At 38.4% G+C, this 10,827-nt stretch overlaps 1 protein-coding gene across 3 annotated transcripts in view; it reads right to left on the reverse strand.

Moving 5' to 3' along the window:
* Tcerg1 (transcription elongation regulator 1) overlaps positions 1-10,827 on the reverse strand; it is a 66,307-nt gene that overhangs the window by 55,006 nt on the left and 474 nt on the right. For 2 of the 3 annotated variants that reach the window (XM_010627059.3, XM_010627061.1), the window contains exons 2-4: positions 4,626-4,851; positions 1,417-1,569; positions 3-195 (exon numbers count right to left, since the gene is read on the reverse strand). In XM_010627059.3, the coding sequence (XP_010625361.1) occupies positions 3-195; positions 1,417-1,569; positions 4,626-4,851 (572 nt within the window). The remainder of the gene's footprint in view (positions 1-2; positions 196-1,416; positions 1,570-4,625; positions 4,852-10,827) is intronic. The other variant, XM_010627060.3, reaches the window with a different exon arrangement.

Here is a 10,827-nt window from a genome sequence, read left to right on the forward strand (position 1 = left end):
CTCCTGGGCCTGGGCCTGGGCCTGGGCCTGGGCCTGGGCCTGCGCCTGGGCCTGTGCCTGTGCCTGGGCCTGTGCTTGGGCCTGAACCTGTGCTTGGGCTGCAAGCATAGGTGTCAGTTCTGACTGCTGAATAACCTTAACTCCATCTGGTTTGGTCCATGCAGATTCACGTGTCCGAGCATTGTAATAGTAAACCTGCAGAGAAGCAAAGTGGTAGTACAGAATCCATCAACCATTATTAAAAATAATGCAACTTGCCAGTGATTTAGCTCAGCAGTACTACATCTGTCTTATAAGCACAAGGTCCTGAGTTTGATCCCCCATACCAAAAAATAAAAAAACAATAATGATGATGATGATGATGCAAGTATATTATGTCTTTAAAAAGGTATTTAAAAATAACTTAGAAAAGAGAAAGTATCCAGAACAAGTGATTCATATATTATGAACTGCAGGTAATGCCACTCTGAATTTTTTAAGGTAAAAAAAATGCTGCATTTTTTCCCCATTAAGTTCATTGGTACATTTTAGATATATAATACAGTTACATTCATCATTGGGAGCTTGTACCTTTACATGATGTATCTTGGTTCTAAAATGCTGTATTTTTAACATATACAAAAAAGAAAAACATCTATTTTATACAGAAGGTTAACTTAGCAGGTATGACACTGCTATGCTTATAAAGTCCTGCTTACAAAGCTGGCCTTGGCTAGTCTGGAACTTGAATTTCTACAGGGTTGCCACCATTCCCTCACTACTAAGAATGATTTACCATGCCTAAAATATTTATGCAAAAAAAAATGCAGTTTATGTTGAACTTCTGCTCTCCTTCAAGGAGTGTTAAGCCTCGGTATGTGCTAACCAGATGGTACCTATGTGACCAGCCACAAGGAAAACCCTCCACAAAAACACCTAGGCTCAGGGGAACTTCCTTGTAGGAAACATTTCACATGTATTCTCATCATTCCGTCCTATGGAGTAAGTAAGACCATCCTGTGTGACTCCTCTGGGAGAGGACTCTTCGAAGACTGCCCATTTTCCTTCATACTTTCCCTCATGCACCTACTTCCCTTTGCTATTTTGCTCTACATCCTTTTCGGTGTAGTAAGTCTTACCTATGAGCCTACATGCCTTACCCTGTAGCAAATCACCAAACTTGGGAATAGTCTTGCAAACCAATGACATATCGTAAAACATAAGCTCCAGAGTCAAAGGTACATGAATGTACACTAGTACACAGGAAGCCTTGTAACTGCGAAGTCTAACCCAGTCAGCTTTCCTGAAGTCTCACCCTATCTGCTGCTTAACCCAGGCTCATTCTTAATTGACGAGGACAAACATTAATCTCAATCTGCCAGACCTCCAGTTTCACTGCTATCAGGAAAATAACAAGCTTTTTGTTTTATAATTTACCTTCCCATCTGGAGTTTTATTTTCAACCCATATCTCCTCAGTAGGAGGCAGTGCTGGAGTACCAGGAGCAGTCACAGGAGGCATTCCTGGTGGAAACATCATCCCTGGAGGTGGAGGCATGGTGCCCATGGGTGGAGGCATGAAAGGTGGTCTCTGTTAATTCACAAGAACGGTTACAGTCACTTGGAATTACTTTTTTATTTAAATTACTACTTAATTCTACCCGAAAGTAAAGTAGTTCTACAGCCTGTTCAAATATAGCATCTGTTGTATAAGTCAAGTTTCTCTGCAAAAAAAATGATTACAAAACCTTTTAATTTTTTTCCATTAAGTTTATTGGTACATTTTAGGTATACAATACAGTTACATTCATCATTGGGATCTTGTACCTTTACACGATATACCTTGGTTCTTATTTTTTCCCCATTCCCCTGACCTCCCTTCACCCCCCCACCCCCCTATTTACAAAGACTTTGTTTCCACTTTTTCCTTTTCTCATATTTTTTCTTTTCCCTTATTTCCTTTCCCCTACCCCTCCCACTTTCCCCACTCCTTTAGCCCTTCTCCTCCTATATCACACTTTTAGTATTTTTAGTTTTTCACGCCAGAGAAACTATCTGTACGTACACGTGTCCTACTTATTTCACTTGTGTATGGCCTCAATATGCATCCATTTAGTTATAAATGTCTCTAGTTTCTCATTCATTATGGCTGAGTAATATTTCATTTTGTAGAACAACCCCATCTTCTTTATCCAGTCTCCAGTTGATGGACAATGGGCTGTTTCCAAGTTTTAGCTATTGCAAACTGTGCCATTATAAACATTGGTGCACATATATTGCTGTGGTATGATTCTTTTCATTCTTTTGGAAAAATACCCAAGAGAGGGATAAGCTGGGTCAAATGGGACCACTAATAATAGTTTTTTGAGGTATCTCCACATTGTAAACATTTTAATTTTTAAAAAGAAATATATCAAAACCTAACTGAAGCAGAAAAGGGAAAGTTGTAACTTCTTAAAACAACATATATATCCAATCTATGGCTTGGTTTTTTGTTATTTTGGGGTTTTGTTTTGGGTTTTGGGGGTACTGGATATTAAACCCAGGGGCGCTCTACCGCAGAGCTATTCCAACACCTTGTTTATTTTGAGACACGGTCTCACTATGTAGTCCAGGTTGGCATTGAACTCACTATATAGTCCAGACTGGCCTCAAACATGTGGTGATCCTCCCGCCTCAGGCTCCCTAGTGCTAGGATTTACAAGCATGTGCTGCCACGCCCAGCTAAGCCTCTCCAATTCACAATCCTTCTGCCTTGGCCTCCAGAGTAGCTGGTATTATGGAATGTGTAACTGCACCAGGCTCCCAATTGCTTTAATATGAATTTCAAAATTAAAAATATAATAAATACTAGGCTTAATATTTTAAAAACAGGTCTAGAACAGTGATTAAAAAGATTTCTTCTACCATCTATAAGTAATTAAAATTCAATTACCCGGTGGCATACGCCTACAATCCCAGCACTTGGGAGGCTGAGGCAGGAGGATCATTGTAAATTGGAAACCAGCCTGGGCTACGTAGGTCAGTCTCAGCTACATAGTGAGACCCTGTCTCAAAAAAAAATTTTTTTTCAATTATCCAAAGCGCACTTAAACTGAATAAAGGAAACTAAACTGTTAAACTATACCCCATTTTCCTAAAAGTATTTTCTTTTCCATATTCATTTTTATAGGATTCAGTTTCATGTCATTCAAGCACCAACAGACTCACATTATATAAAATATCTGCAATTTGTCTCACACACCCTTAGCTAGAAATCAATTTAATATGAAACTACATAATTATCCATCAAAACCAAGAGATGCATCACTATATTAGAGTATCCCAACACAACATTTGATATATTTCCATTAGAGGGTTACATCAGTCCTCTACATCTACAATATCTCACACTATGTTTAACTCTTTTTTGAGGCAGGGTCTCCCTGTGTAGTTCAGGCTGGTCTTGAACTCACTACGTAGCCCAGGCTGGCCTCAAATTCTCCTGCCTCAGCCTACCAACTGCTGGGATAACAAGCATGCGCCACCATGACCAACTCTTAAAAGCACAAAGAACAACAAATTCTCATGGACTAAATTTCCAGAGTCACCATGTCAAAAAGCTGCACTTTTTTTTCTAATTTTGCAGCAAATATAAAACCACATTCCTTAAAAGGTGTACTATTATCTCTTCCAACTTTTAGTATAGTTCATTTTTGATTAAGCTAATAGAAAGGAGATACTATATATTTACTTGGTTTCATAAACATACAAGCTAAACTTAATAAAAGAGACATTCAAAAAAAGAATGCAATCCCAAAAGCTAACATTTAAGATAAGAGTTGATATTTTCAGAACCTCAAGTCACACAATACATAAGCCTAGTTATATTGGAAAGGGATATAAGCCTCAAGTTAAAATATCACAAATGTTTTTATTTAAAGAAATCTCATAAATCTTTTTCTACAATAATAAACTTTTCATAGAGATAAGAACAAATATTGTACTACATGTATTTTTATAATTACTGACACTATAAATCACTGAACACAAATTCCCTCCCCTTAATACCTTAAGATTTCAACTTCAAAAAAAAAAGATTTCAACTTCATTTCCCATAAAGAAGATGGGTTTCTAAAACACAACTCAAGCCAGGCATGGTGGCGCATGCCTGTTATCTCAGGATTCTAGAAGCTGAGGCAGGATTGCCCTGTGTTTCAGGCCAGCCTGGGTGGGCTACATAGTAAGTTCAAGGCCAGACTGAACTGAACTACATACCAAGATCCTGTCTCAAAAGCAAACAAATAATTCATAGCACTAAAAAAGGTAGGTAAGAATTATTCTGCTCAATCATAGTTTTATATGTACATTTTTGTATTACCATCTAAACTCCTGAGGCCAGGGATTTAGCTCAGTAGTTCTGCCGCCTGCCTCACAAGTGCAAGGACCCAAGTTCAATCCCCAGTACCAAAAAACAAAACAAAACAAAACAAAAACCTCTTAAACTCCTGTTCCAAATTTCTACACTGTTTCTACCACACAGATACCTCTTTTGCTCATTATCCTATAAAATGAAAACTGTTTAAAAAATGTAAAATATAAGGCAAAAATCCATATATATTATTCATGTTGGCTCCAACAAAGAAACAGCAACTTCTACATCCTTACCTGGAGGTGCGGAGGGCCCATAGGTGGAGGTATCCCTCCGGGAGGAGGCATTGGTGGCATATTAGGATCAAAGGGAGGACGCCCAAAGGGGGGCCGCGGTGGTGGAGGAGGGCCTCGCATCATACCAAAGGGTGGGGGTGGTCGCATGAGAGGTGGAGGGCCTCGCATCACTGCATTTGGTGGGGGAGCTGGGCCTCGGAACCTCAAGGCCTGCTGTTGAGCCATCCTGTTTGTAGAACAAAGAACACATTTCTGTTTCTCAGATTTATTAAAAAAAAAAAAAAAAATGAATAGCTGCTGACCTATAATTACATCAAATATAAAAGGCCCTTAAGCGACACTGGAGCTGGAAAGCCATCACTGCAGCCATCATCATTTTGCAATCATTGTGGTAAAAACCATCAGTGAGAATACCCAGGTGATGCCAAATCTCGGAAGAAATTAGGATGAGATCTGTGCCTGCCCCCATGCTAATTACAGTCCCAAAGCAGGATGAAAAACACTATAGGAAAATTAAGGCAATACCTTGACCAAGATGATCAAAACTATTACCACCTAAGGAAAGATGGGTAGGTAACATGTGACTGAGAAGGACACACAGTTTCATCCATTCTAGTCAAGAATGCACAACCTTAATTCAGTCATGAGGAATGTTCCACTAAAGAGACACTCATCAAAAATACTGATGCTTTACAGAAAAGACTGAGAAAGGTTGTAGAAATGTTCTAGGTTAAAGAAGACTAAAAAGACATGACAAGGCAATACTACATTTAGCCTGGGTGCTAAACCAAAGGGAAAAAATGCTATTAAAAATAATTGGATCAACTGACAATAAAGTATAATATAATTCTAAATTTATGATGTTGATTGCTAGGCTATAGTTACTTAGAAAATAAACACTTTTACTTTCTACAGAGATGAGGCCCAGTGGTAAGAGCACACGCTTAGCAGGTACAAAGCCCTGGGTTCAATCCAAAAATGGAGGGAGAAGGAAAAGTACAAAGTGATACTTATGAATAAACAAAAGACCACAAATATATTTATCACCACAAATAGAGTAAAAAAGAGCATGCTTGCATGCAAATAAAAAATCAGAAGAGGCAAAATATTAACCTTCTGTACTTTTTGTAAGTGTGAAATCACTTCCAAACTCAAAGGGTAAAAGAGGGTGGATGTAGGTTAAAAGGTCAACGTCATTCACCTTCTAGAGGGAAAGCCTTTCCTTCACTGTATCCCATTCTCCTTCTTTAAATACCCTAATGTACTTCTCTACAGATTAAACAATGTCAAAAATAATAGTACGATCTGTCTTTCCCAGGTACTTTAAAAAAATATTAGCCCTTCAAAGTGTTAACTATGTGCCAGCCAATGTTCTAAGGTCTTTTCATTTAATCATCATAAAAATCCTATAAAATAAATACTACTGTTTCCTCAGTTTATAGATGAAGAATTAGAGCACACAATTTAAATAACTAGCCCATGACCACATAGATGGTTCAGGAGTAAAACCAAGGTTCAAATACAGGCAAAGGGCTCCTAATAAATACCCTGTATGGCCCTTTACAGTCGAAATTCTGTTCACTCTTGTATCCTTGGTACATGTTAGGTCGGACATAGACCTCAATAAATATTTGTTCTTGAACCAATGAATATCTAGGCGATGTTGCAGCCTAACCTACCTTACAAGTAGACTATGTAGACCCTTATAATTATTTTTTTGCTACAGTCAGGTGCCCTGGCATATGTTTGTAATTTCAGCTACTTGGGAGGCTAAGGCAGGACAACTGCAAATTTGGCCAGCCTGGGCTATACAAGAGCCTGCCTCAAAAACAATAACATTTTTTTTACTACAATCTTCTGTATTCCAACTACTGAGCATCTATCATGGTCTTCCCAATGGCTAATATAAGCACTACATTATATATACAAGCCACATTTCTATACTCAAAAGAAGATGAATAAGTATCTTCTTCATGTATATTTGAAATAATCATTTTTATAACCTCTCCTCACCAGACTGGATTCTTGTACAACTTTCCCACATTTTTCAAAACTCTGCTTATGATTACCCTTTGAACTTCCTCTAAATTTTCCACATCAAGAGTTGGGCGTGGTGGTGCACGCCTGTAATCCCAGCACTGGGGAGGTTGAGGCAGGAGGGTCGCTGTGAGTTCGAGACCAGCCTGGGCTACACAGTGAGATCCAGGTCAGTCTCAACTATGTAGTGAGACCCTGTCTCAAAAAACAAAAACAAAAACAAAAAAATTTCCACATCAGAGGTTTGATTCTGCCACACAAAAAAGTCCTAATAAGAACCAATGTGTCTTATAGAAAAAGAAGATAGTAACCAATTCCAGAAGTACTCTACCAAGAGTATTTAATCAAATTTGCAAACGAGCCTATGCTCAAAGATTAGAAAATTAGTCAAAAACAGTGACTGCAATAAGGAATATGGGTTGTATAAAAACAGCCAGAAGGTCTTTTTTCAAATTATAGAAAAAAAAACTATAGAAGACAGAAAGCCACTGTTACTTAAGGTATGTCTTAAATTTTAGGGTAAAAGAGTTAACTACACAGAAAGATACCATTTCATCTTTGAGTTAATAATGTACCTTAATCTGAGATTTTCTTTCAGTCTGCCTCTTTTTCAAAAAAATCTACAATATGTGTATTTCTCTTTTTTTTGCAATTTCATAATTCCTGCGTATAGTTCAAAGTTAAGTGTTTAGAGGGCAGGGAATTTAGAGGGCAGTGGTTCCAGTGCCTGCCTCGCAATCACAAGGTCCTGAGTTCGATCCCCAGTACCAAAAAAAAAATAAAAAGTTAAGTGTTTAGGCTTGATAGGACAAAAAGTACTACCAGGACTCTGCTTTTTGTTATTAAGCTAGTTACATTCATTTTGAATGTTAGTTTCCTCAGATGTGGGGAACAGAAATAAAACTACTTCATATTTCAGTTCACTGAAATAATCCATGTGAAACATGCTGGCTAGTGCTTAGTAACTATCATTACTTTAGCCCACAAAACCTAACATAGTCCTGTACCTGTAAGAGGAACTTAGTTATTAATTTAACTAGCCAGTTTTCAAAAGTCTGCCACCAGAATGGTGATGAAATTCATACAATTTCCTTCATCAGGAATATAAAGTTGCCAATGTCAATTACATGCATAGCATGTACTGTGCTCTTTATACGCAACACACTACTTCATCAAAACAATCACATCAGAACATGCAGTGAGGATTAAATGAGTCAATAAAGTAAAATACCTGAAAGAGTAACACCTAAGTGCTATGTATTAGCTACAACTACTATTCTTGTAAGAATAGTAATAGTATTGGCAAGTATTAAACAGTATCACTACTAGTAACAGTGTTAGCTTGATTATCGCCTGGCTAACTATACATTATCAGGCCCCACCATCTGCCCCTTGTAGAGCTAACCACTCTAGTCTTTCTGGTCATCATCAAAGAGTTTTTTTGTTTGTTTGTTTGTTTGTTTGTTTGTTTGGTAGCAGCAAGGACTGAAGCCACAGATTTCACACTGAGCTATAGCTCTTACACTTTTATGTTGATTCAGGGTCTTGCTAAAGTGCCTGGGCTGGACTGGGCTCAAACTTTGAATCTTCCAGCCTCAGCATCCCAGTGTACTGGGATTACAGGCACACGCCACCATGCCCAGAGTTCATCACTTGGGGTCACCATGCTCATATTTCCCTCTACCCGGCATGTTCTTTCCAGATCTTTATATGAATGGCTCTATTATTTAGCTTCAGTTCAAATGCACTTCAAACTCTTCCCCACCTCTAGCCTCTTACAGCCCCTTTGTCTCAATTAACCATATGACAAATGCTATAAATTCCTCATTGATCTGTTTAATTTTGTATTACCTTTATCTACTAGTGCGTAGTTCTTTTTAGTACACTGCTCTACTATACTGTTGCTTATTTATATAATAGAGTACTTATTTAGCAGGCCCAGTTACGTGGGCAATACCTATAATAACTTTCTTAATCCTCACAGTAACCCATGGAGGTAAGTTTAGCACCATTTTTACAGGGGAAAAAAATTACGTTACTAAGAGAGCAACTACACAGTAGTAACACTGGTATATTCTTATTTTTATAGAGAAGGAAATTTAAAGTACTTTGCCATAAGATTACCAGGTAAGTAAAGGCCCAAGGTAAGATGTTATCTTCATACATGTGCCTCTAAAAGTTACTGTAGTGGTCCTTAAACATAAAAAGATTAACAGCATTTGGACCTCAAGATTTTCCATCTATGTACATGAATTATACTGCACTACTTCCAATACTGTAGAAAACAGAAGGCCATTTACATGAACAGATACACAAAAATTTTCACAAGAACACTACAGAAATTCAAATATATTTTTCTAGACTATTTTATCCAGATAAGCAGTCTCACCGGTGCTGAGAGGACATTTTGAGAAGACTGCAAACATTTTGAAGGGTAAGAATGTAGAGATGCTACTTACATGTGGGAGGCAAATTACAGCAACAACCAAGTTTAAGTCCAGACCCTGAGAACTATCCACTTACACAAGTGACCTTATTTAACTTACTTCACACTTGAAGGCTGATTCCCCCATTTGGAAGGTGGGTTTAGTTTAGAATTTAGATCAACCTTAACTATAAGAAAAGCTCTTTGAGTATAAGGCCTTTTTTGCTCTGGCTCAGCACTCACTACCAGGACCTAGGTCAGTAACTGTCACAAAGCACACAATAAATGCTGCTCAATAAGTGAACCATCTCTAAATCTCATTTACCATGTATCTTGTGAACATCTTATTTGCCAGACACACCTATGACACAAATACAAAACTAAGCCTCAACTTCTGCCATCAAAACAGCTGCATTAACGGCTAATTTACCACAAATCATGAGAAATGCTAAAGTAAAAGTCTGGTACAACGTACTCTGCAAGCAACTTCTATCCCGAGAAGCTAAAAGTATCAAATATTTCCAACAAACCCACATAATCTAAAACCTGATTTAAATCAGTTTTTACTAATTTATCTAGACCACAAATTAGGTTCTACAAGGCAAATATAAAGCTGAAGATACTTTTTAAAATGCAAACTAAGAAATACATCTAGACTAAGTTTTTGTCATCAGAATCAAGAATAAACTTTCCACCACTATTACTGAAAGACCTTGACTATACAAAGACCATTCCTTATTAGTGGGCATATGGGGATAAAGAATGAAAGTCACTTCTAGAATAATAACACTTTTATTCCTCGTGATAATTTAGAATCTGAAAGACACTATTTTCTTCCAAAAAGTAACAATACCCATTTCCTTATACAACTTCATCGTAAATTCTAGACAATAAGAGAGTCCTCATTACTTTATACTGTTTTTCACTTTCACATGTTGACAGTGGCGCAATTCAGAATGGGAATTGAGTATCTGAAACATTTTTCGCATACAGGGGGTTAAAATGGAACCATATCCTTGGCCTTTTGGCTAAAATGAACTGTAAAATGAAACATGAAGCATCTCTTTTTTCCTCAAAAAACACCCAGAGCTGGGCGTGGTGGCAAACGCCTGTAATCCCAGCGCTCGGAAAACAGGCAGGAGGATCGCTGTGGCTTCGAGACCAGCCTGGGCTACATACTTCCAGGTCAGTCTCAACTACATAGTGAGACCCTGTCTCAAAAAAAAAACAAAAAAAAAGGAAAGATTATAAAGTCCACTCGTATTTTTTCATATTGTAATTACAAATTCCATCGGTATGGAAGTTCCAGAGGGCAATGTCGCGAGTAGGTGATTAGAAAACCGATCAAGATCTCTGGCTCTGGGGCCGAAATGCCTGGGCTCAAGTCACTTCCCGGAACCACCACTCCGCTCTAGCTCCACCGATCCCACCGTTGGGGGGCTGTTTCCACACCTGGAAGATGGGAGACTAACCTAACTGCAGATGCCTCTGGTATGTGGCCTGCGAAATGCAAACAGCAGCTACTCCGAATGGTGGTTGTGAAAAATAAACGAGAACCCTAAATAAAGCGCTTATTGGCAAATACTAAGCGCCCAACAAACTCCTGACGCCTTGGTTATTCACAACTACCGGTAATACGGGGGGAAAGGGCACGAGAGAAAGGAAAAATACCACACGAAGTTGAGAAAAGCCAGCGATGTGACAGGCCAGCTGCCAGGCGAAGGCGGGGTTCCCGGCGCC

This window comes from Fukomys damarensis, unplaced genomic scaffold (genome assembly GCF_012274545.1).
Source record: "Fukomys damarensis isolate Sample0158 unplaced genomic scaffold, DMR_v1.0_HiC HiC_scaffold_3, whole genome shotgun sequence".
In the NCBI taxonomy this organism is placed as follows: Eukaryota; Metazoa; Chordata; class Mammalia; order Rodentia; family Bathyergidae; genus Fukomys; species Fukomys damarensis.